Source organism: Oncorhynchus nerka, linkage group LG10 (assembly GCF_034236695.1).
Source record: "Oncorhynchus nerka isolate Pitt River linkage group LG10, Oner_Uvic_2.0, whole genome shotgun sequence".
Classification (NCBI taxonomy): Eukaryota; Metazoa; Chordata; class Actinopteri; order Salmoniformes; family Salmonidae; genus Oncorhynchus; species Oncorhynchus nerka.
Window position 1 is genome coordinate 56,957,581 of NC_088405.1, and position 26,100 is coordinate 56,983,680.

Below are 26,100 nucleotides of genomic sequence, written 5' to 3' on the forward strand. Positions count from 1 at the left end.
GAGTAACATTGTAGATGTAGGACAGTTTAGGGTTTCACAAATTGACTGTTACAAGATGCACATGTGGAACCTTTCATTTTGATCCATAAATCTCACTGAATTAGTATTTGGCTGTGATATTTTTTAGGCAATGTATGAGTTATATTAGTGTATTTTGGAGAAGCAATACTTTCAGAAGAACACGTAAGAAATTCTTGGCTACAGATCATTTGCATGTAGGCCTATATCATATTGCTGAAAAACACTGTTTTAAAATAGCACAAAATCATATAACAACATAAATAAGGTATGCCGTTGAGTCAGAATCAATGTGCAGGAAGAACGCATACATTTGTTTTCACTTTCAGCAGCACGGTAGTGGTCGTCACTAGTTACCATACCCACAAAGTCATAAACCTTGCCCATTTCTACAATTTACCTTCTTAAACCTAACCCTAACCTTTACCACACTGCAAACTTTATGCGTAACCATAACCTTAAATTAAGACCAAAAAGCTTATGTTTGTTTTCATGAATTTTTACAATAGAGCCATTTTGATGTTGTGGCTGTGGTAACTTTTGGATACTGAAGGTAGTGGACAGCACCAAACGGAATCACTGAAGCTTGTTCTCAGAATAGACGTAACATAGTAAACATACATTTGTGACGCTCAAATTGGTATGATAAAGTAAATGACCAAAAGTATATGGACACCTGCTCGTCGAACAACTCATTTTATGGGCATTAATAAGGAGTTGGTACCCCTTTGCTGATATAACAGCCTCCACTTTTCTGGGAAGGCTTTCCACTACATGTTGGAACTTTGCTGCGGGGACTTGCTTCCATTCAGCCACAAGAGCATTAGTGAGGTCGGGCACTGATGTTGGGTGATAAAGCCTGGCTCACAGTCAGTGTTCCAATTCATCCCAAAGGTGTTCGATGGGGTTGTCAGGGCTCTGTGCAGGTCAGTCAAGTTCTTCCATGCCGATCTCTACATACCATTTCTGTATGGACCTCACTTTGTGCACGGGGTTATTGTCATGCTTAAATAGGAAAAGGCCTTCCCCAAACTGTTGCCACAAAATTGAAAGCACAGAATCGTCTAGAATGTCATTGCATGCTGTAGCGTTAAGATTTCTCTTTACTGGAACTAAGGGGCCTTGCCCGAACCATGAAAAACATCCCCAGACCCGTTGTCCTCTTCCACCCAACTTTACAGTTGGCACAATGTATTGGGGCAGGTAGCGTTCTCCTGGCATCAGCCAAACTCTGCTTCTGTCGGACAGCAAGATGTTGAAGTGTGATTCATCACTCCAGAGAACCAGCAGAAGCTTGACATTGTTCATGGTGATCTTATGCTTGTGTGCAGCTGATCGGCCATGGAAACCAATTTCATGAAGCTCCCGTGGAACAGTTCTTGTCCTGATGTTGCTTGCAGAGGCAGTTTGAAACTCGGTAGTGAGTGTTGCAACCGAGAACAGATGATTTTTATGTGCTATGCGCTTCAGCACTCAGCGGTCCAGTTCTGTGAGCTTGTGTGGCCTACCACTTCGTGGCTGAGCCGTTGTTGCTCCGAGATGTGTTCCACTTCACAATAACAGTACTTACAGTTGCCCGGGGTAGCTATAGCAAGGCAGACATTTCACAGACGGAGTTGTTGGAAAGGTGGCATCCTATGACTGTGCTATGTTGAAAGTTTACTGAGCTCTTCACTAAGGATTTTATACTGACAATGTTTGTCTATGGAGATTGCATGGCAGTGTGCTCGATTTTATACACCTGTCATCAATGGGTGTGGCTGAAATAGCCAAATCCACTCATTTGAAGGTGTGTCCACATACTTCTGTCTATATAGTGCATGTTACATTTGGTATAGTTACATAAGACAGATGTTACTTAAGGCAAAAGCAAAAGTAGGGTGGTTGGTCGAGTGGATGGTTGGGTATATAACGCAAACATCTAGCAACCCAAAGGTTTGCGAGATCAACTCTCATCATGGACAACTTCAGCATTTTAACTAATTACTTTTTACAACTTTTAAACTACTTACTACTTTTTAGCTACTTTGCAACTCCTAAACATATTAGCTAAGCCGTCCCCTTCCCCTAACCCTTTAACCTAACTTCTAAACTAAACCTCGAAAGTTTTTCAAAATTGTAACATTCCATGCGAAATGAGTGATGTACATTCACAAATTAGTACGTACCATAGGAAAGGTAACATACCATACAAATAGGAGTGTCTCGGATTTACATACAGAATAATACGAAATGCTGTGAGACCAGGTTGACCACTGACCTTAGACAGCACAGCACAAAACGATTCAAGACGTGGAAAGTTCAATTAATGCTTGAATTAACGTGAAAGTGTAAATGAAAGCAAAATAACTGAAAAATAACTTAAAGAATTAAGTTCCTAATGAAAATATTTGTATTTTCATTGCAGATTACAGGAAAAGTATTTACGAAACCAAGCGGTATTATGCATTGCAGGACATATAAACATATGCTAACAATACCAAGTTTAATAAGATCCATTTCAATTACCAATTCAAACAATATGCTCACCTGTTGGCTCTCGAACGTCCACGCACTGTCAGGTAAAGATGCATCAAGCACGTTTATCATGTCCTGAAAGTCAGTGGTGCTGCTGGGCTTAACGAGGGTGAAATCACTGAACTCGGACACTGGAGAGAGACACGATCTGAAGGACTGGCTCTGAGACAACATGTCCCCTCCCAGGACCTCCACATACTTAATAGGGCCGTCAGTGTTGAGCTGGAGCTGCAGGTTTCTGTTGGGATTCTTGTATCCGTCAGAGTCAGCCCGTCTGATACAGCAACTCGAGCTGCTCCTACTGTTTCTAACGCACTTCACCACTAAGATGAGAAAAGTCAACAAAGACAAAACGGACACAGAGGCCAGAGAGATGATCAAATAAAAGGTGATTTTACTGTTTCTCTTGCTGGGCTCGGCTGTTTTCTGACGGAAGTCCGAGATGGGCTCGTGGATCCCGTCCTCTAACACGATGTTGACTGTGACTGTGGCGGACTGGACCGGTTCCCCATTGTCCTGTATCTCTATAAGCAGCCTCTGAGAGGAGTCATCCTGCTCTGAAACAGCGCGTTTAGTCCTCACCTCCCCTGTGTAAAGATTCACACTGAACAGAGACGAGTCTGTGGCCTCCACCAGCCTATAGGAAATCCAGGCGTTATGGCCCGAGTCTGCGTCCACTGCCGATATCTTAGTGGTCAGGTGGCCTGCTTTAGCGGACCGGGGCATCTTCTGATGGGAGACAGAGCCCATGACAGCGGATGGGTAAATAACAGCGGGTGCATTGTCGTTCTGATCCAGGATAAAAACATGAACCGTGACGTTGCTGCTCAAAGACGGAGAGCCGTGGTCCTTTGCCTGGACCTGTATCTGAAACACCTTCAGTTTCTCATAGTCAAACGAGTGCATGCTGTAGATGCTGCCGTTATCTGAGTTTATGTAAATATAGGAGGAGACAGACACGTCTTGTACTTTAGAGTCTAATATAGAATAGGAGATCTTGGCGTTTTCTCCGATATCTGGATCTGAAGCGGACACTGACCACATTATTGATCCCGCAGCATTGTTCTCTCTGACGTAAACAGTGTAAGAAGGTTGGGAGAAAACTGGAGGGTTGTCATTGACATCCAGAATACGAACATTAATTGTTTTTCTGGAGTTGAGAGACGGTGTTCCGGAGTCAGAAGCTTTAATTTCGATAGTGTAGTCTGGATTTTTTTCTCTATCCAAACTGGTGTCCGTAACCAAAGCATAGTTGTTAGATACAGATGGTTTTAATTTAAATGGTAAGCCAGGCGCTATATTCAAGTTGACTTTGCCATTATCTCCAGAGTCTACGTCCTTGGCACTTATCAAAGCTATAACTGTTCCAACGGGCGCGTCTTCACTAACAGGACTAGGCTGAGACTTTAAAATGATCTCTGGGGAATTGTCATTCAAATCCATAATTTCAACATTAATAGTACATAGGCCTTGCATTGGTGGAATGCCTTTGTCTGTGGCAAGAACATCCATTTTAAACGAATTTCTCACTTCATAATCTATCTCTCCCTTAACCTTTATTTCGCCAGTTTGGGGATCAACAGTTAAAAGGTTCTGTAGGGACTCTGAGGTGTGTGGTCCAAATGAGTACACGATCTCACAATTGACTCCATCATCACGGTCGACTGCTTTTACAGTGACAACGACCGTTCCTGGACGTGTATTTTCAACCACTTGGATATCATATCCACTTTCCTCAAAGATGGGTGCATTGTCGTTTATGTCTTGTACCCGAATAATAATTTCTGCTGTGCCTGATCTAGCAGGATTCCCACCATCCACGGCGGTTAGAAGCAGGCTCTGTACGGACTGTTTTTCTCTGTCCAATACCTTTTCTAAAATCAATTCGGATACTTTTGACCCATCTTTATTTGTTTTAATATCTAGCACAAAATGTTCATTTTTACTAAGTGTATACGTGCGTAAAGAATTGGAGCCAACATCGGGGTCTTGTGCTGATTCTAAACGAAATCTTGCGCCTGGTAGTGTGTGCTCCGCAATATTTAAAACATTTCTATTGCTTTGAAAAACAGGTAAATTGTCATTTATGTCCTGAATTTCGATCTCAACACGATACAGCTGTAGTGGGTTTTCTATAATAGCCTCTAAAGGCAACAGGCAATTGGCATTTCCTCCACAAAGACTTTCTCTGTCAATCCTCTCATTAACAATAAGCTCGCCTTTTCCCAAATCCACACTGAAATACTGCTTACCACCCTCGGAAGCTATTCTAAGTTTACGATCGGAAATCTCAGATAAATTCAAACCCAGATCGTTAGCTATATTCCCAACAACGGATCCCACGTTGAGCTCCTCGGGGATGGTGTAGCGCGTCTGCGCTTCTATTGTATACCCCATGAGGAAGAAAAGCAGAAGCCATAGGAAAACCTTTATCTTCATTAGAATCCGCATTTCCATGAATGATGATACCTTGGACTTCGTAAAGGTCTTGGTTTGTAATACATTGCAATATAATCCCAGTTAGTAAAATATATTATTCATACAGAACTGAACACCGTTTTAAATATTAGTCCTATCTCTCAATATGAGCGCGGCTCTGTCTCTCCCAGCTCTATGCATTGTAGAATGGTAGACTCCAGTAGCCATACCTAAAAAAACAAAAGCAGGGTTCTTGACGAGGCTGGGCTTATAGTGCTGAGGCTGGGGGAGGGACTAGATCTCTTTGTACAGTTCAGCACATGATTGGTTCACAGAACTCCAATGAATTATCATGGCGAGTATCTCAGCACAGGCAGTTAAAGAAACAGTGCTGTTATGAGCAGTAGTGATGTAGTGATGTGTCCATTCACTCCTCAAAATTGGTGTCTGTTACTGCATTGGCCTTTATGGTTTACCTTCATGTACAATAAACAAACAAATAAATAGCCTACATAAACGCTTGCCAAAGTGTAGAAGAAAGCCATTTCATGAATTAATATATTGAAAAATGAATAGCCTGTATAGTGCATTCCAGAAAGTATACAGACCGCTTGACTTTTTCCACATTTTGTTACTTTACAGCCATATTCTAAAATGGATTTCATTGCTTTCCCCCCTCATCAATCGACACATAATACCCCATGATGAAAAAAGCAAAAACAAGTTTAGACATTTTTGAAAAGGTAAAAAAATAAATATATAAACATATTACATTTACATAAGTATTCAGACCCTTTACTCCGTAATTTGTTGAAGCACCTTTGGCAGCGATTACAGCCTCAAGTCTTCTTGGGTATGACGCTACAACCTTGGCACACCTGTATTTGGGGAGTTTCTCCCATTCTTCTCTGTAGATCCTCTCAAGCTCTGTCAGGTTGGATGGGGAGCATTGCCGCACAGCTATTTTCAGGTCTCTCCAGAGATGTTCAATCTGGTTCAAGTCCGGAATTTGGCTGGGTCACTAAAGGTCATTCAGAGACTTGTCCAGAAGCCACTTCTGTGTTATCTTTGCTGTGTGCTTAGGTTCTTTGTCCTGTTGGAAGGTGAACCTTCGCCCCAGTCTGAGGTCCTGAGTGCTCTGGAGCAGGTTTTCATCAAGGATGTCTTTGTAGTTTGCTCTGTTCATCTTTCTCTCAATCCTGACTAGTCTCCTAGTCCCTGCCGATGAAAAAAATCCCCAAGGCATGATGCTGCCTCCACCATGATTTACCGTAGGGATGTTGCCAGTTTTCCTCCTGATGTGACGCTTGGCATTCAGGCCAAAGAGTTCAATCTTGGTTTCATCAGGCCAGAGAATCTTGTTTCTCATGGTCTGAAAGTCCTTTAGGTGCCTTTTGGCAAACTCCAAGTGGGCTGTCTTGTACCTTTTACTGAGAAGTGGCTTCCATCTGGCCACTCTACCATAAAGACCTGATTGGTGGAGTGCTGCAGAGATGGTTGTCCTTCTGAAAAGATTCTCCCATCTCCACAGAGGAACTCTGGAGCTCAGTCCTCCCTGACTAAGGCCCTTCTCCCCCGATTGCTCAGTTTAGCCGGGAAGCCAGCTCTAGGAAGAGTCTTGGTGGTTTCAAACTTCTTCCATTCAAGAATGATGGAGGCCACTATGTTCTTGGGGACCTTCAATGCTACAGAAACGTTTTGGTAACCTTCCCCATATCTGTACCTCGACACAATCATGTCTTGGACCTCTACGGACAATTCCTTCGACCTCATGGCTTGGTTTATGCTTCGACATGCACTGTCAACTGTGTGACGTTATATAGACAGGTGTGTGCCTCCCAAATCATGTCCAATCAATTGAATTTACCACAGGATGATCAAGGATGATCAATGGGAACAGGACGCACCTGAGCTCAATTTCGAGTCTCATAGCAAAGGGTCTGAATACTTATGTAAATAAGGTATTTCTGTTTTTTTTTTATATAAATGTGCAAACATTTCTAAAAACCTGTTTTCTCTTTGTCATTATGGGGTATTGTGAATAGAATGATGAGGATTTTTCTTTAAATTAAGCCATTTTATAATAAGGCTGTAACGTAACAAAATGTGCTAAAATTCCAGGGGTCTGAATACTTTCCGAATGCCCTGTATGAACTACAAATAACACAGACAGAACAACAGGAGCAAGTGTTCCATGACTCGCTAACTAATCCAGAGCTATTTCAGCACCTTGTTTGTGGACAGCGCTTGCAGCTATTCTTTAACCTAGAGTTGTTTTTTGCATCCCAGCATAAATCTAATTAGCAATATACAAGAATCCCCATAAATATCTGTCAGTTTAACCCTATACAGACTATGCCCTGTCTAATCCGGGGGAGTTTAAACTATATGGAATTGTTTTAAGAAGGTCATTTAGCTGTTTGATTTTCAATTGTAAGGCCCCTTGAATTATAAAACAAAAAAATATACACATACATACATGCATACATACATACATACATACATACATACATACATACATACATACATACATACATACATACATACATACATACATACATACATACATACATACATACATACATACATACATACATACATACATACATGATTAACATTTGAATATGGCCTTACTGCTATTAGCCCATTACAAACACATTGAATTACAGATTCACTACATGGAACAAAAAATCAAAAGGTAGTTTGTTCTGAAGTGTCTGTTCTATATCTGAGAGAAATAAGAAAGATCGGAAAACATGTATTTAACTACTTATTTTCGGCTCTGAACAATCTAAATATATATTTCTATTCAACTGGTACTTCAGCGGAGTCTTGTGAGGCCTGAGGGCGAGCAAAAGAACTGACATGAACGTGTTAGTGAGAGTCTCACCTTTCCACAGATGGGTCATATTAGTGTGTTGCCCAAAATGTTTGGACTACAGACGTACAGTTGAAGTCGGAAGTTTACATACACCTTAGCCAACTACATTTGAACTCGGTTTTTCACAATTCCTGACATTTAATCCAAGTAAAAATTCCCTGTTTTAGGTCAGTTGGAATCACCACTTTATTTTAAGAATGTGAAACATTAGAATAATAGTAGAGAGAATGATTTATTTCAGATTGTATTTCTTTCATCACATTCCCAGTGGGTCAGAGGTTTACATACACTCAATTAGTATTTGGTAGCATTGCCTTTAAATTGTTTAACTTGGGTCAAACGTTTCGGGTAGCCTTCCACAAGCTTCCCACAATAAGTTGGGTGAATTTTGACCCATTCATCCTGACAGAGCTGGTGTAACTGAGTCAGGTTTGTAAGCCTACTTGCTAGCACATGCCTTTTCAGTTCTACCCACACATTTTCAATAGGGTTGAGGACAGGGCTTAGCCACAACTTTGGAAGCATGCTTGGGGTCATTGTCCATTTGGAATACCCATTTGGGACCAAGCTTTAACTTCCTGACTGATGTCTTGAGATGTTGCTTCAATATATCCACATAATTTTCCTGCCTCATGATGCTATCTATTTTGTGGAATGCACCAGTCCCTCCTGCAGCAAAGCACCCCCACAACACGATGCTGCCATCCACGTGCTTCACAGTTGGGATGGTGTTCTTTGGCTTGCAAGCCTCCCCCTTTTTCCTCCAAACATAACGATGGTCATTATGGCCAAACAGTTCTATTTTTTATTCATCAGACCAGAGGACATTTCTCCAAAAAGTACGATCTTTGTCCCCATGTGCAGTTGCAAACCGTAGTCTTGTTTTTTATGGTGGTTTAGGAGGAGTGGCTTCTTCCTTGCTGAGCAGCTTTTCAGGTTATGTCAATATAGTTCTCATTTTACTGTGGATATAGATACTTTTGTACGTGTTTCCTCCAGCATCTTCACAAGATCCTTTGCTGTTGTTCTGGGATTCATTTGCATTTTTCGCACCAAAGTTCGTTCATATCTAGGAGACAGAACGTGTCTCCTTCCTGAGCAGAATGATGGCTGCGTGGTCCCATGGTGTTTATACTTGCGTACTATTGTTTGTACAGATGAACGTGGTACCTTCAGGTGTTGGAAATGGCTCCCAAGGATGAACCAGACTTGTGGATGTCTACAATTTTTTTCTGAGGTCTTGGCTGATTTCTTTAGATTTTTCCATGATGTCAAGCAAAGAGGCACTGAGATTGAAGGTAGGCATTGAAATACATCCACAGGTACACCTCCAATTGACTCAAATTATGTCAATTAGCCCATCAGAAGCTTCTAAAGCCATGACATCATTTTCTGGAATTTTCCAAGCTGTTTAAAGGCACAGTTAACTTAGTGTATGTAAACTTCTGACCCACTGGAATTGTGATACAGTGAATTATAAGTGAAATAATCTGTCTGTAAACAATTGTTAGAAAAATTACTTGTGTCATGCACAAAGTAGATGTCCTAACCGACTTGTCAAAAGTATAGTTTGTTAGCAAGAAATTTGTGGAGTGGTTGAAAACGAGTTTTAATGACTCCAACCTAAGTGTATGTAAACTTCCGACTTCAACTGTAATGTATCTGCTGCACCGACTTCAGACGAGTCCCAATACGCATATGGGTCTCACCTTTCCATAGAGGGGTCACAATCGTATGTAGGACAACCCGTTCGGACGCTACAGATGATTTTATGTGAAGCCCGATTTTCAGGATGTCTAATGGTTTGACTAACACCGCTCTCACCGCAAATGCGAAAGTGCAACATCAGCGGATGCGTTATATTGAAAAAATACCGATAAAGTATCTATAGCTGAAAACTCATATAAACAGAAGAAGAAAAACACCCAAATTATATAGAATCGAATGAATAGAAGTGGTAAAACCCAGTTCCAGGAGATACAGTCATAAATGAACAACAATTAAATCCGGTGGTAATAAAACATACTCTCACCTGTTGGCTCTCGAACGTCCACGCGCTGTCCGGTAAAGATGCATCAAGTACGTTTATCATGTCCTTAAAGTCAGTGGTGCTGCTGGGCTTAACGAGGGTGAAATCACTGAACTCGGACACTGGAGAGAGACACGATCTGAAGGACTGGCTCTGAGACAACATGTCCCCTCCCAGGACCTCCACATACTTAATAGGGCCGTCAGTGTTGAGCTGGAGCTGCAGGTTTCTGTTGGGATTCTTGTATCCGTCAGAGTCAGCCCGTCTGATACAGCAACTCGAGCTGCTCCTACTGTTCCTAACGCAATTCACCACTAAGATGAGAAAAGTCAACAAAGACAAAACGGACACTGAGGCCAGAGAGATGATCAAATAAAAGGTGATTTTACTGTTTCTCTTGCTGGGCTCGGCTGTTTTCTGACGGAAGTCCGAGATGGGCTCGTGGATCCCGTCCTCTAACACTATGTTGACTGTGACTGTGGCGGACTGGACCGGTTCCCCATTGTCCTGTATCTCTATAAGCAGCCTCTGAGAGGAGTCATCCTGCTCTGAAACAGCGCGTTTAGTCCTCACCTCCCCCGTGTAAAGATTCACACTGAACAGAGACGAGTCTGTGGCCTCCACTAGCCTATAGGAAATCCAAGCGTTATGGCCCGAGTCTGCGTCCACTGCCGATATCTTAGTGGTCAGGTGGCCTGCTTTAGCGGACCGGGGCATCTTCTGATGGGAGACAGAGCCCATGACAGCGGAAGGGTAAATAACAGCGGGTGCATTGTCGTTCTGGTCCAGGATAAAAACATGAACCGTGACGTTGCTGCTCAAAGACGGAGAGCCGTGGTCCTTTGCCTGGACCTGTATCTGAAACACCTTCAGTTTCTCATAGTCAAACGAGTGCATGCTGAAGATGCTGCCGTTATCTGAGTTTATGTAAATATAGGAGGAGACAGACACGTCTTGTACTTTAGAGTCTAATATAGAATAGGAGATCTTCGCATTCTCACCCATGTCTGTATCAGAAGCGGACACTGAGCTCAGTAAAGATCCCGGGATGCCATTTTCTTTAACATACACAGTATAGAACGGCTGGGAAAACACTGGCGAGTTGTCATTGACATCTAAAACACGAACCGTGATAGTTTTTCTAGAGGTAAGAGACGGTTTCCCGTGGTCAGAAGCTATAATTTCGACAGTATACTCCGTTTTTTTCTCCCGATCGAAACTGGAATCAGTAACCAAAGCGTAGTTATTAGAAATGGATGGTTTTAATGAAAAAGGTAAGCCTAACGCCATATTCAGACTTACCTCACCATTATCTCCAGAGTCTATGTCCTTGGCACTAATCAAAGCAACAACCGTTCCAATAGGCGTGTCTTCCCTTACCGGGCTAGGCTGCGATTTTAAAATGAGAGCTGGGGAATTGTCGTTTAAATCAATAACTTCTACATTAATACTACATACGCCCTGCATTGGTGGGGTGCCCTTGTCTGTTGCGAGAACATCAAATTTAAACGAATTTCCCTTTTCATAATCTATATTTCCATGAACTATTATTTCACCGGTTTGCGGATCTACAGTTATAAGGTCCTGTAGTGACTCTGATGTGTGTGGTCCAAATGAGTAAACGATCTCACTGTTGGACCCATCATCAAGATCGACTGCTTTAACAGTGACGACGACCGTTCCTGGTAATGTGTTTTCAACCACTTGAATGTCATATGTGCTTTCTTCAAACACAGGTGCATTGTCGTTATTGTCTAGAACTCGAATAGTAATTTCTGCTGTGCCTGATCTAGCAGGATTCCCACCATCCACGGCGGTTAGAAGCAGGCTCTGTACGGACTGTTTTTCTCTGTCCAATACCTTTTCTAAAACCAATTCTGGGACTTTTGACCCATCCTTCTTTGTTTTTATGTCTAACACAAAATGTTCATTTTTACTTAGTGTATATGAGCGTAAGGAATTGGAGCCAACGTCGGGGTCTTGTGCTGATTCCAAACGAAATCTTACACCTGGAATTCTAGACTCCGCAATATTTAAAACATTTAGATTGTTTTGGAATACTGGGGAATTGTCATTTATATCCTGTATTTCGATTTCAACACGATACAGCTGTAGTGGGTTTTCAATTAAAGCCTCCAAAGGTAACAGACAATTGGGATTTCGTCCACACAGATTCTCCCTGTCTATTCTCTCACTAACAATGAGGTCACCTCTTCCCAAATCCACGCTGAAATACTGCTTATCGCCCTCCGAGGCTATCCTCAGTTTACGATCGGAAATCTCAGACACTTTCAAACCCAGATCCATTGCTATATTCCCAATAACGGATCCCACACTCAGCTCCTCCGGGATAGTGTAGCGCGTCTGCGCTTCTATTGTATTCCACAGAAGGGAGGAAAGCAGAAGCCCCCGCCATAGAAATACCATCTTCATTAGAATCCGCATTTCCATGAATGATGATCCCTTGGACTTCGTAAAGGTCTTGGTTTGTAATACATTTCAAGATAATCCTACCAAATAAAACCTATTATTCCTATAGAATTAAACACAGTTTTATATGTCGGTCCTATCTCTCAAAATGAGCGCAGCTCTGTCTCTCTCAGCTCTGTGCATTGTAAGGATTATGGTAGTCTCGGGTAGCCATACCTAAAAAAAAAAGCCTGGTTCTCGACGAGGCTGGGGTTATGGTGCTGAGGCTGGGGGAGGGACTCGATCTCTTTGTACAGTTCAGCACATGATTGGTTCACAAAACTCCAATGAATTATCATGGCGAGTATCTCAGCACTGGCAGTTAAAGAAACAGTGCTGTTATGAGCAGTAGTGATGTAGTGATGTGTCCATTCACTCCTCAAAATTGGTGTCTGTTACTGCATTGGCCTTTATGGTTTACCTTCATGTACAATAAACAAACCAATTAATATATAAAGGCCAAAGTGTAGAAGAATGTCATTTCATGACTCCATATCATGAAAAATGAATAGCCTACACACCAAAAGTATATAGAATTGAAATGAGTAGAAGTGGTAAAACCAAGGGCCAGGAGATACAGTCATAAATGAACAACGATATAATCCGGTGATTAAAAAAAACACATTATAAAGTAACTGCGCTCACCTGTTGGCTCTCGAATGTCCACGCGCTGTCCGGTAAAGACGCATCAAGCACGTTTATCATCTCCTTAAAGTCTGTGGTGCTGCTGGGCTTAACGAGGGTGAAATCACTGAACTCGGACACTGGAGAGAGACACGATCTGAAGGACTGGCTCTGAGACAACATGTCCCCTCCCAGGACCTCCACATACTTAATAGGGCCGTCAGTGTTGAGCTGGAGCTGCAGGTTTCTGTTGGGATTCTTGTATCCGTCAGAGTCAGCCCGTCTGATACAGCAACTCGAGCTGCTCCTGCTGTTTCTAACGCATTTCACCACTAAGATGAGAAAAGTCAACAAAGACAAAACGGACACTGAGGCCAGAGAGATGATCAAATAAAATGTGATTTTACTGTTTCTCTTGCTGGGCTCGGCTGTTTTCTGACGGAAGTCCGAGATGGGCTCATGGAGCCCGTCCTCTAACACTATGTTGACTGTGATTGTGGCGGACTGGACCGGTTCCCCATTGTCCTGTATCTCTATAAGCAGCCTCTGAGAGGAGTCATCCTGCTCTGAAACAGCGCGTTTAGTCCTCACCTCCCCTGTGTAAAGATTCACACTGAACAGAGACGAGTCTGTGGCCTCCACCAGCCTATAGGAAATCCAGGCGTTATGGCCCGAGTCTGCGTCCACTGCCGATATCTTAGTGGTCAGGTGGCCTGCTTTAGCGGACCGGGGCATCTTCTGATGGGAGACAGAGCCCATGACAGCGGAAGGGTAAATAACAGCGGGTGCATTGTCGTTCTGGTCCAGGATAAAAACATGAACCGTGACGTTGCTGCTCAAAGACGGAGAGCCGTTGTCCTTTGCCTGGACCTGTATCTGAAACACCTTCAGTTTCTCATAGTCAAACGAGTGCATGCTGAAGATGCTGCCGTTATCTGAGTTTATGTAAATATAGGAGGAGACAGACACGTCTTGTACTTTAGAGTCTAATATAGAATAGGAGATCTTTGCATTCTCACCAATGTCTGTATCAGATGCGGACACTGAGCTCATTATAGATCCCGGGGTTCCGTTTTCTTTCACATAAACACTATAGGATGTCTGGGAAAACACTGGAGGATTGTCATTGACATCTAGGATTTTCACGGTAACGGTTTTCTTTGTAGATAAAGGTGGGGACCCTGAATCAACCGCGTTAATGACAACATCATACTTCGAGAACGTCTCTCGGTCTAATGGACCGTTGGTCACCAGTGCATAATGGTTGGAAACAGAGGGCTTCAGAGTGAACGGGGAACCCCGGGACATGTTTAACTTTACTTTGCCATTCTCACCACCGTCTAAGTCTTTCGAGCTAATCAATGCAATAACCATCCCAGGGGCTGAATTCTCCGGTATTGGACTGGTCAGTGAGGTTATAATAATTTGAGGGGCATTATCATTAACATCAGCAATATTGATCTTTACACTACAGTGCCCCTCCATCTGTGGACTGCCTTTATCTTTTGCCACAATATCAAACGTATGCAAATTCGTCTGTTCATAATCAAGCTGTCCTTTGATAGTTATTTCGCCAGTATTTGAGTCAACATTAAGTAATGTCCTTATACTATCTGGGGTCTGGTCTGCAAAGAAATACTCGATCTCTCCATTTAGTCCTTCGTCAGAATCTGATGCTTTTACATTTACTATCTGATTGCCAACGGGTCTATTCTCAGCTACAGCTATTTCATAAAAAGGTCTCTCAAACTGGGGCTCATTATCATTAACATCAAGAACTATGACGGTGATTTCAGAAGTACCAGATCGTGCAGGAGTCCCTCCGTCTACAGCGGTGAGCACGAGCTTGTGAACGGCCTGCTTCTCTCTGTCCAGTGAAGTCTTCAGCACAAGTTCGGGAATTTTTTGCCCTCCCTGGGTCTTCATGTTCAACAGGAAATGGTCATTATCACTGATACTATAGGACCGTAATGAATTTGCGTCTACGTCAGGATCATGTGCACTTTCCAATGGGAATTTTGCACCTGGATTAATCACCTCAGCTATTTTCAAAATGCGTTCATTTGTAAGAAAACCTGGAGAATTATCATTTATATCCTGTATTTCGATTTCCATGCGGTGCAGCTGTAAAGGATTTTCAACTATAACCTCCAGCGGTAACAAACAAGGGACATTCTCTCCACATAAATATTCTCTGTCTATCCTTTCATTGACAACCAGCTCACCCTTTCCCAAATCCACACTGAAATACTGCTTACCAGCATCAGAAGCTATCCTCAGTTTACGGTCAAATATCTCAGATATTCCCAAACCCAGGTCCTTGGCTATATTTCCAACAACAGAACCTTCCTTTAACTCCTCAGGTATAGTGTATGCAATCTGCGCCTCTATTGTATTCCACAGGAGAACAAATGGATAAATCCATAACACTTGCCACCTCAAATGGCCTCGAATCCTCATTGTCCTTTGTTCCATCGAACCTCCTTTTCACAGTAAATCCTCACCATCACAAAATATAAAAACTGAAGTTATTCGTCTTGAATACACATTTCCCAAAAATGCAAGCAGACCTTCTTTTGTTTCCATTCAGTTCAAGTGTAGCCCCCAGATCTGAGCATTGTAGGCTACGGGATGTAATGCTGAGTCTGAGGGGAGGGAGTAGATCCCTTTGTCTGGCTCAGCTCAGTATTGGTGCAGAGAACCCTCTTGATATAACCAATCACAAACGTAGAGTATCTTAAAGGTGCAGTCTATTCCTTCACTACGAGTAGAATGCTTAAAATACAGAAACAGATACTCAGTATTTATTTACAGGTGTCACATTTTACTTTGATTGAAAAGTAGTAAATATGCTACTGTACAAAATAAACGTGGTAATTCACTAAATAAATAAATAAATAAATAGCGCCCCCCAAAAATGCTAATATTAGCCTATAGCCTATTCTTATTATTATTACCCAATAATCATAAAAGCACTGTATCACTTCAAGCCCTCCGTTTACTGTACTCTTTCTGCCGTCATGTGGCAATGAGAGGGAAGCACAGCCTAGTGGTGTTCTCATAGTCTGTCATGAGGAGCAGGGAGCCAGTCTCTCTCATCCCCTCTCACACACACATCTCTAATCACAGTAGCATGCTCAGCACGAGCAGAAGGGGGAGTAACGGGCTGGGAGTGAAAGGATCGCGAGAGGCGAAAGTAAAAGGGAATAGAGGTTTGACGCACACGTACACGTTCACACGTACGCACACACGCACGTACACACGGTTTAGTAGCGTGTATTTACATAGTAGCCTACATATTTTATTATTTTACTAATTTGCTGTGTAACTGACCGAGGAAGCCTTTAGGCTAGGTCTATATGTCTGACCGCCACAATAGCAATTCGCCCACACTGATTTTTATCGACAGCAGGCGACAACCGTGGGGCATAGATTAACTAAATATCCCTAGCAACCGAGGGTGCTCTAATAGGTCGTCGTCAATAAAACGTCACACAATAAGGTGCAGAGCGTTCGATTTGCCACCATGGAGATCCCCAGCTCCGCTAAAACCATTGACAACTGCCTTCCGTTTTCAAGTGATTGTTAAATAAATGTTAACTGTTTGGTTGTAATATCATCACCTCTTGAAGTGCCTAGTCAGAATGTGCCCAATTCTTTTTTTATTCCTTGATTGAGCACATTTAGCTCGATCATCAGATTTATACAGCAGTAAATACATGCTTTTCATGATCAGTAAAAATCAATTGATCATGTAATTTCAGATAAGTGAGCGTAGCCTCAGGATATCTCTCAATATTGGCCACCATTAAGTGGATATTTTAGTGATATAGAACAAAAGTGACCTGTACCTGACAAGTACGAGTGGTTTAGGTTCATTTCCAATCCTTTGTGGGCTCTACCTGTCAAGCAGCAGAAGGGCGCATTTACCAATGTACTGTTAGCTGATCATGTGTACTTTGCAAGCTACAAATATAAACGGTGTACATTGGCGTAAAGATGTAGACCTAATGTAAACCTAATGCAGCTCGTTCTCCAACCAACGTAGGGCCTGCCCAGCGAAGTTAGCTAACATTATCTTCTGTTCAATGTTGTTTCTAAGTGTTTCATCGTGATTACTGCTTACAGACATGGCAGGTTATATTGAATGATGGACAAGTTGGCGAACTTTCAGTGGATAAACTAGATGGCTATGTTTTCTTGCCATCTATAGTGGTGATGACAGTAGTCCGACTGACAACTTTACCAGGAAGAGGACTTGCCGATTTCAAGCTCTTTCCATGTGTCTGGAAATACATAATCAATAGATTTTTTACTGATCATGAAAAGCATACAGTTACCTGCTGCATAACTTCGATGAAAGAGAATAATCTGAAATGTGTAGGTCTGACTAGGCACTTCAAGACGTGATGATATTAAAACCAAATAGTTGATTTAACAATCACTTGCAAACGGCACGTAGTTGTCAATAGTTTTAGAGGAGCTGGAGGTCTCCGTTCCCCCACCAGTCAAATCGAACGCTCTGCACCATATTGTGACGTTTTATTGATAACGACCTATTACAGCGTTAGATGAAAATAAAGGTTTAATCATGAATCATGCTTATAATCATATCACAGTGTTATATAATATGGGCCAGGTCGACAATATATAAATACAGTCGTATTTCATCACGATGATCAGTGGCACAGTATGGCCCACTTGTGCAGCAAGAGATTATCCAATCCCTGAAAAGCAGAGGAGACCACGCGCGCTGCACAGAGAGGACCATTTCAGCACCACGCGGGTGGACAGCGCCACACAGGCGGAGAGCTCACTCTGGTGCATGCGGCAGACAATAGGCAGCACGAGAATGGCATAAACAATGGGTGCTTGTTTCCCTTCACTAGAAAGGGAAACAGGAGCTATGTGAACAGACATTTCCTCAGATAAAAACCTGGGTAGCATTTCAAGAGGTAGAACAGTCACCGAAATGCACTGAAACCGCTTTGTTCGAGAAACTGTGTATAAAAGTCTGCATTTCATTCTGCTGTTTGTCATGTGACCAGGCACTCCTTTATCATTCATGAGTTGGGCCTCAATAGATGAATAAGTCAACAAGATGTAAAGCCCTTTTCTAAGGTCCATGAAAATAATGATTGCAGCAATTATAAATGTGTGCGATTCACCCAAAGGAAGAGATGTGACCAATACAAGTACCAACATATTCATTATAGATGTATTTAGATATTTTTCATACACAGCTCATGGGAATGTTATTTTACCCTTTGTTATCACTGAGATATTTCAATGGCAAGCATTGGAATCATAAATAATACAACGTCAAAAATCTGTATAACTGGCTGTGACATATGATGAACAATGCTGATCTGTCCCTTTACCTATGCTACATGTGTGTTGAACATGATCCTCTTCAAGGTTACATTGGACTAAGTGCATACACAAGTGTGTGTGTGTGTGTGTGTGTGTGTGTGTGTGTGTGTAAGTGCTTGTGTGTGAGAGAGAGAGAGAGAGAGAGAGAGAGAGAGAGAGAGAGATTTTATGTGGTTTGATATAGCTTGACAGATAGATAGATTACAGATCGGTAGGATACAGATTGGTAGTATAAATTGGCAGGTAAAAAAGGAGATGAAGTTGATCTTACCTTGTTTTGAGAAACACAGAGGGAGCAGATGCAGTGACGACATGGAAAAGAGAGAAAAGAAAGACATATTCTCATTAGATTAGGACAAGGACTGTACTCACAGCACACAGAGACATACTTATCAAAACAGAAAAAGAGTTTCGATACAGACCAATCTGATGCATGTTCACCACAGTCACTTAGCATGACCACAGTCACTTAGCATGACCACTGTGTTGTATATCATTCTGTGCATCTGCAGTGTGGGTTTGATGTGTGCAACAACCATAGCATTACACTGGTGTTTTCTTAATGTTCTCCTTATGCTTCATGAGTAGGGCCCTGAGGTTTTCCTGGTCAGGTCCCTTCATCAGGGAAAACTCTGGGCCCTATAATCATAAGGTCGGTGCCAGACCTCACTGGGGCCAAGCTTCCTGACATCCAGGACCTCTATACCAGGCGGTGTCAGACGAAGGCCCAAATAATTGTCAAAGACTCCAGTCACCCAAGTCCTAGACTGTTCTCTCTGCTACTGCAAGGCAAGCGGTACTGGAGGGCAGAGTCTACGACCAAAAGGTTCCTTAACAACTTCTTACAGCTACTCGCTGTTTATTATCTATGCATAGTCACTTTACACATTTCCTTGCCTAACCTGTACCCCACACATTGACTCGGTACCAGTACACCTTGTAGCCTCGTTTTTCACTTTATATTATTTTGACATTTTTTTCTTAACTGTGTTTCTTGAACTGCATTGTTGGTTAAGGGCTTGTAAAGTAAGCATTTCACTGTAAGGTCTACTACACCTGTTGTATTCGGCACATGTGACAAATACAATTTGATTTGACCACCAGGGGAACACAAGCAGGTTTACCATCACCAACAAAACATGTTTGTTATTACCAAACACAAAATATAGGCACTATGTCACTAAATCCTTCATATTTTTCTTATTGTTTTACTGTGCTTGGTCTCTACAACAGTTAAGACATGGTTAGATCTGCAAGAGTGTTGACATCCCTATATTTCACGTGTAAACAAGGAAGAGTACGATTTTTCACATTGTTCTTATCTTTATTATCACAATCTTCACAAACACCAGCAACGATATCATCTTCCCTGACAGTAGGAAACCAACGTTACACACATCATCTCCCCAGACAAAGAGATTCAGACAAAAATAATACAGCCAGGTTTCCCCTTCCTGCTGGCCCTGCCCTGCCAAGCCCCACTGCGGCTCAGTGAAGACTTAAACATAGTCCAAGTCAGGGGTCCCTTTCCTCTGTCTCTGCACTGTAATACAGTGCCGTCTGCTCAAACCTCCATACATTAAGCTGTCGCTGCGTGGAACTTCTGAGGGAATGGTGCAGTCTTCAGTGTGACTCAGCCAGTCATGAAAATGAATGTGTGGAATGTTTCTGTGTCGGTGGGGAAGGGTGGGTGGGAAACTGCAAGCTGTCTGAAAATCATGCACAGAGAAACACATTTGTTTTGAATGAATGCTGGAAAGGGAAAGGTATAGGCTACTGTGCAAATGAAGTATTGATGTGCTGTGTGCATTGTATGTTCATAGCTCAAGATGAGCAGAGCACACTTTCTGTTATTACAGATAGGGAAAACCCAAAGCCAGGAGTGTAAAGCCAAAGGGCTACTTATCAAACACAGTCTCTGTTAAGAGAGGGTCTTACTGTGGGAAGTGTTCTATAAAAAAATATTTATTCCATAGCCTCACTGTATAAAGCTGTGGTGTTGAACCAATCTAGAGGGCCATAGATACTGACGTGACATTTTTATTTGTTATTTTTTTATTTCACCTTTATTTAACCAGGTAGGCAAGTTGAGAACAAGTTCTCATTTACAACTGCGACCTGGCCAAGATAAAGCAAAGCAGTTCGACACGTACAACAACACAGAGTTACACATGGAGTAAAACAAACATACAGTCAATAATACAGTAGAAAAATGAGTCTATATACAATGTGAGCAAATGAGGTGAGATAAGGGAGGTAAAGGCAAAAAAGGCCATGGTGGCGAAGTAAATAAAATATAGCAAGTTTAAAAAAATATATATATATATATATATATATATATATATATATATATATATACACTGGAATGGTAGATTTGCAGTGGAAGAATGTGCAAAGTAGAGAGAGAAATAATGGGGGTGCAAAGGAGCAAAATAAATAAATACAGTAGGGGGAGAGGTAGTTGTTTGGGCTAAATTATAGATGGGCTATGTACAGGTGCAGTAATCTGTGAGCTGCTCTGACAGCTGGTGCTTAAAGCTAGTGAGGGGGATAAGTGTTTCCAGTTTCAGAGATTTTTGCAGTCCGTTCCAGTCATTGGCAGCAGAGAACTGGAAGGCGAGGCGGCCAAAGTAAGAATTGGTTTTGGGGGTGACCAGAGAGATATACCTGCTGGAGCGCGTGTTGCAGGTGGGTGCTGCTATGGTGACCAGCGAGGTGAGATAAGGGGGACTTTACCTAGCAGGGTCTTGTAGATGACCTGGAGCCAGTGGGTTTGAAGCGAGGGCCAGCCAACGAGAGCGTACAGGTCGCAGTGGTGGGTAGTATATGGGGCTTTGGTGACAAAACGGATGGCACTGTGATAGACTGCATCAGCTGACTGGATTTGGGAGAGGAGAAATGGGGAAGGCTTGGGCAAGTTACTGTGGGGGGTGCAGTGCTGTTTACCAGGGTAGGGGTAGCCAGGTGGAAAGTATAGCCAGCTGTAGAAAAATGCTTATTGAAATTCTCAATGATAGTGTATTTATCGGTAGTGACAGTGTTTCCTAGCCTCAGTGCAATGGGCAGCTGGGAGGAGGTGTTCTTATTCTCCAAGAACTTTACAGTGTCCCAGAACTTTTTTGAGTTAGTGTTGCAGGAAGCAAATTTCTGCTTGAAAAAGCTAGCCTTGGCTTTTCTAACTGCCTGTGTGTATTGGTTTCTGGCTTCCCTGAAAAGTTGCATATCACGGGGGCTGTTTGATGCTAATGCAGAACGCCATAAGATGTTCTTGTGTTGGTTAAGGGCAGTCAGGTCTGGAGAGAACGAGGGGCTATACCTGTTCCTGGTTCTACATTTCTTGAATGGGGCATGCTTATATAAGATGGTGAGGAAGGCATTTAAAAAAAAAAAACAGGCATCCTCTACTGAGGGGATGAGGTCAATGTCCTTCCAGGATACTCCCGCCAGGTCGATTAGAAAGGCCTGCTCGCTGAAGTGTTTCAGTGAGCGTTTGACAGTGATGAGTGGAGGTCGTTTGACCGCTGACCCATTACGGATGCAGGCAATGAGGCAGTGATTGCTGAGATCTTGGTTGAAGACAGCAGAGGTGTATTTAGAGGGCAAGTTGGTTAGGATGATATCTATGAGGGTGCCCGTGTTTACGGCTTTGGGGTGGTACCTGGTAGGTTCATTGATAATTTGTGTGAGATTGAGGGCATCAAGCTTAGATTGTAGGATGGCTGGGGTGTTAAGCATGTTCCAGTTTAGGTTGCCTAGCAGCACAAGCTCTGAAGATAGATGGGGGGCAATCAGTTCGCATATGGTGTCCAGAGCACAGCTGGGGGCAGAGGGTGGTCTATAGCATGTGGCAACAGTGAGAGACTTGTTTTTAGAGAGGTGGATTTTTAAAAGTAGAAGTTCAAATTGTTTGGGTACAGACCTGGATAATAGGACAGAACTCTGCAGGCTATCTCTGCAGTAGATTGCAACACCGCCCCCTTTGGCCGTTCTATCTTGTCTGAAAATGTTGTAGTTCGGAATGGAGATTTCAGAATTTTTGGTGGTCTTCCTAAACCAGGATTCAGACACAGCTAGAACATCCGGGTTGGCAGAGTGTGCTAAAGCAGTGAATAAAACAAGCTTAGGGAGGAGGCTTCTCATGTTAACATGCATGAAACCAAGGCTATTGCGGTTACAGAAGTCATCAAAAGAGAGCGCCTCTGGAATAGGAGTGGAGCTAGGCACTGCAGGGCCTGGATTCACCTCTATATCACCAGAGGAACAGAGGAGTAGGATAAGGGTACGGCTAAAAGCTATGAGAATTGGTCGTTTAGAACGTCCGGAACAGAGAGTAAAAGGAGGTTTCTGGGGGCGATAAAATAGCTTCAAGGTATAATGTACAGACAAAAGTATGGTAGGATGTGAATACAGTGGAGGTAAACCTAGGTATTGAGTGATGATGAGAGAGATATTGTCTCTAGAAACATAATTGAAACCTGGTGATGTCATCGCATGTGTGGGTGGTGGAACTGAAAGGTTGGATAAGATATTATGAGCAGGGCTAGAGGCTCTACAGTGAAATAAGCCAATACACACTAACCAGAACAGCAATGGACAAGGCATATTGACATTAAGGAGAGGCATGCTTAGTCAAATGATCATAAGGGTCCAGTTAGTAGTGAGGTTGGTTGGGGTAACGGCGATTCAGACAGCTAGCCAGGCCATCGGTAGCAAGCTAGCATAGGATGGAGGATGTTTTTAGCCACTTCGTGCGTTTCCGTTAGTAGGTTAGTGGGGTTCCTATTTTGCCAATCCAATTGGCAAAATAGATATAGTTATAGTGACCCAAGAAAAATAGTCAGAGAGACCTATTCTGATAGCAGCCGATAAGATAGCTAACGATTAGCGGGCTGCAGATGGCCGTTTAGGTAACGACGTGACGGAGGAGCCAGTTGGATAACTCCCTCGTGCAGATAAAGTCGGTAGTCCAGTCGTGAAGGCCCGGTGGGGCTCAGCATCGGCAGTAAAACAGGTCCGGATAGGTGATAATGGCCCAGGAGTGGTTGATGGAACTCTTCAGCTGGCTAACTCCAGGATAATTGAAGTTTGCTCCGGGACCGACGTAAGACAATAGTCCCACGGGTAGCAGCTAGCTAACTGCGAGATCCAGGTGTAAATGTTCAGAGCATTTGGTTGAAATCCTGGGATATGGAGAGAAAAATAGCTCCGGTATATTCTGGTCTGAGTCGCGTTGTACAAAACTGGCGATAGCTTTTCGAGCTAAAGGATAGCTGATGACCATCAACCGTGGTTAGCTAAGTACTAACGTTAGCCAGTAAACTGGCTAGCTTCTGGCTAGCTTTTGGCTAGCTTATGGTTAGCTCCTGGTTAGCTCCTGGTTAGCTTCTGGCTAGCTTTTGGCTAGCTTCTGGTTAGCTCCTGGTTAGTTTCTGGTTAGCTTCAGGCTAGCTTCTATTGTGGATTTCAGATTAGAGGTAAGTAATACTTTTTTCTTTTTTTAAATTGGTGAGGCGGGTTGCAGGAAAGTGTTTTGAAGTTGAGTTTTTGGAAAAGAAAATATATAAAAGATGTAAATATATATATACACGGGACACGACAAGACGAGGACAAAGGACTGCTATGCCATCTTGGATCAGTATGTGATACATAAGTGAGAAGCTTTTTGTTACAGGGAGAGAGATGAAGAAAGAGGAAAGAGATAAACAGATTGAGAGAGAGAGAGAGAGAGAGAGAGAGAGAGAGAGACATGCAGAGAGTGTTTGTGTGAGAGAGAAAGAGAGAGAGAGAGAGAGAGAGAGAGGCAAAGAGAGGGAGAAAGAGAGAGACAGAGACAGACAGAAAGCCAGACAGATAGCCAGAGCAAGACAGACAGAGAGACAGAGACAGACAGAGAGAGCGAGAGAGGGAGAGAGACAGACAGACAGAGAGATGTTTAGAAATGACTCTGTGACACTTTGTGGGTTTATGTGATAATATGCAGGACAGAAGCTAGTGCCAATGTGAAATATGCGTCCCACAGCCTTCATACTGCTGCATGATGCACAACAATGCCTTGCCCCCTCCCACTGCCTCCACGCTGTGTGCTCAATTACAACCTGCTAAACAGACACATAAAGGACACACTGACAACATCCATGTCTGACATGGACAAGTGAGTGCTTGAGATTGGGGAAGAGACAAAGAGAGAGGCAAAAGGTTGGTTACATGGGTATAAACTACACTGTGACTGTATAGTACAGGTGTAAGCCTACCTTTGTGTAAATACATAATGTGTGCACTCACTACTGTGAGTCGCTCTGGATAAGTGTCTGCTGAATGACTAAAATGTCATGCAATGGGGCTAAGACAGAGTGGTTGATGGGTAGTTACAGAGGCATCAGAATGGAACACAACTAAGCTGTCCCATCGCTCTCAAACGTAACAGGAAATAGAGAGGAGGCCGCTCAAACTGGGTCAGTGTTGTGTTGCAAGCAGTTGTCATGCCAGTGCAGTGAGACTCAGGGCAAAAATAATTCAGTGCTTCTGGATCAAATGAGTCCAGCCAACTTCTTGCCTTCATGACATGTTGTGTAACTACAGGGCTACACTGGCTTTTTACAAATACACGGGAGAATTCAAATCATCACTCCGTCTGTTATGCAGACAGGCACAGATGCATGCACACCTAGAAACATGCTGAGAGGACGTAAGACAAGGCAGCTTTTAGAACAGTACTTGCTCTAGCCAGAAAGATCACGAGACTACGAACAGTGTTGTTTACAAGTCACCAACCACACAACATGTCTTATGTCCGGAATCTGCAGCACTGTCTGTATGGAGAGAGTGTTGCCATGACAATGTGCATGAGCTTGAGGTGAATCTTCCTGGTACGCTGGAGAGAAGAGGGCATAACACTAGAGATTGCCTGAATTGAACTATACTCACAAACCCACACACACGCAGATGAACACAACCATTAAAACAAGTATTTGGTCTTTTCTGTTTTCCTATGGCTCGTTAAAATACCCCGGTAACCACGCTTTAGGCCTAGTGGTTCAAATGAAGGCAAAGACGTGACGTTGTTGCTGGCTGTTTGTTACTAGGCAGGTTTGAAATCACTGTCACTGTTAACAGCATGCCATGTTACATACAATCCTCCACTCACTAACAAGATCCAGTCTAAACCCTTACAACCTGTGAGCCATAGACAGAAAAGGGACATTACTACTGTGAATGACAAGTAAGCAAGACCATTGGTTACAGAGAGACTCAGAGACAGTTACATAGTATGACCCAACAGACACAGTCATTCTGAATACAGAGCAATGACAGTTTTCCATACAGGAATGAGTGTAACACTGCCATGGAATTAAGCCCAGTGTCTGATGGGAGAGACATATAAGCCCATTACTGCACCACAGCAACACAGGATATTAGAGTAGTGTGTGAGGGGGAAAGTGGGTCAGTTTGCCCAAGCACCATAGGGTTGTACAGAGAGGGAGAGGAAAAGGAGGGAAAATGGGGGGAGGCGGGGGGGGGGGGGAGTGTGAGATAAAAATACAGATGGAGAGAGCGAAGATCCATGGGATAGATAGGAATGAGGGCTCCTCAGAACAATTATTTGATAGTATTAGCAGTGAGTCAGTCAGTCAAGTCAGGCCAGTCAGGTCAGTCAACCAGTCAGTCAGACAGCCAGTTAGGTCAGTCAACCAGTCAGTCAGTCAAGCCAGTCAGTCAGGTCAGTCAGCCAGTCAGTCAGTCAGTCAGCCAGTCAGGTCAGTCAACCAGTCAG

At 42.9% G+C, this 26,100-nt stretch overlaps 3 protein-coding genes across 36 annotated transcripts in view; all 3 read right to left on the reverse strand.

Annotated features, from left to right (window-relative positions):
* LOC115135691 (protocadherin gamma-C5-like) overlaps positions 1-26,100 on the reverse strand; it is a 124,565-nt gene that overhangs the window by 23,963 nt on the left and 74,502 nt on the right. For 3 of the 34 annotated variants that reach the window (XM_029670648.2, XM_029670633.2, XM_029670614.2), the window contains exon 1: positions 12,978-15,546. The exons of the other annotated variants lie outside the window; for them this stretch is intronic. In XM_029670648.2, the coding sequence (XP_029526508.1) occupies positions 12,978-15,431 (2,454 nt within the window). In that variant the 5' untranslated portion in view covers positions 15,432-15,546. Of the gene's footprint in view, positions 1-12,977; positions 15,547-26,100 lie in introns of those variants that run through there. 34 annotated transcript variants of the gene reach the window in all.
* LOC115136304 (protocadherin gamma-C5-like) lies at positions 946-5,173 on the reverse strand. Its single transcript, XM_065022833.1, has 2 exons — positions 2,527-5,173; positions 946-1,050 (listed from the first exon to the last, which is right to left on the reverse strand). Exons 1-2 carry the CDS (start codon positions 4,990-4,992, stop codon positions 946-948), a joined length of 2,571 nt encoding a protein of 856 aa, XP_064878905.1. The 5' UTR covers positions 4,993-5,173.
* LOC135573570 (protocadherin gamma-C5-like) lies at positions 7,759-12,446 on the reverse strand. The gene is made up of 2 exons (XM_065022834.1): positions 9,861-12,446; positions 7,759-7,794 (listed from the first exon to the last, which is right to left on the reverse strand). The coding sequence occupies exons 1-2, from the start codon at positions 12,312-12,314 to the stop codon at positions 7,759-7,761; spliced, it is 2,490 nt and encodes an 829-aa protein (XP_064878906.1). The 5' UTR covers positions 12,315-12,446.

Excerpts from the sequence above, each read along its gene's own strand:
- LOC135573570 (XM_065022834.1), bottom strand. The coding sequence starts at position 12,314 with ATGGAAATGCGGATTCTAATGAAGATGGTATTTCTATGGCGGGGGCTT. Across the intron at positions 7,795-9,860 it reads TCGAGAGCCAACAGGTGAGA|GCCTCACAAGACTCCGCTGA; the intron begins GTATGTTTTATT and ends GCTCGCCCTCAG.
- LOC115136304 (XM_065022833.1), bottom strand. The coding sequence starts at position 4,992 with ATGGAAATGCGGATTCTAATGAAGATAAAGGTTTTCCTATGGCTTCTG. Across the intron at positions 1,051-2,526 it reads TGAGCATATTGTTTGAATTG|TTTGGGGAAGGCCTTTTCCT; the intron begins GTAATTGAAATG and ends TTGTGGCAACAG.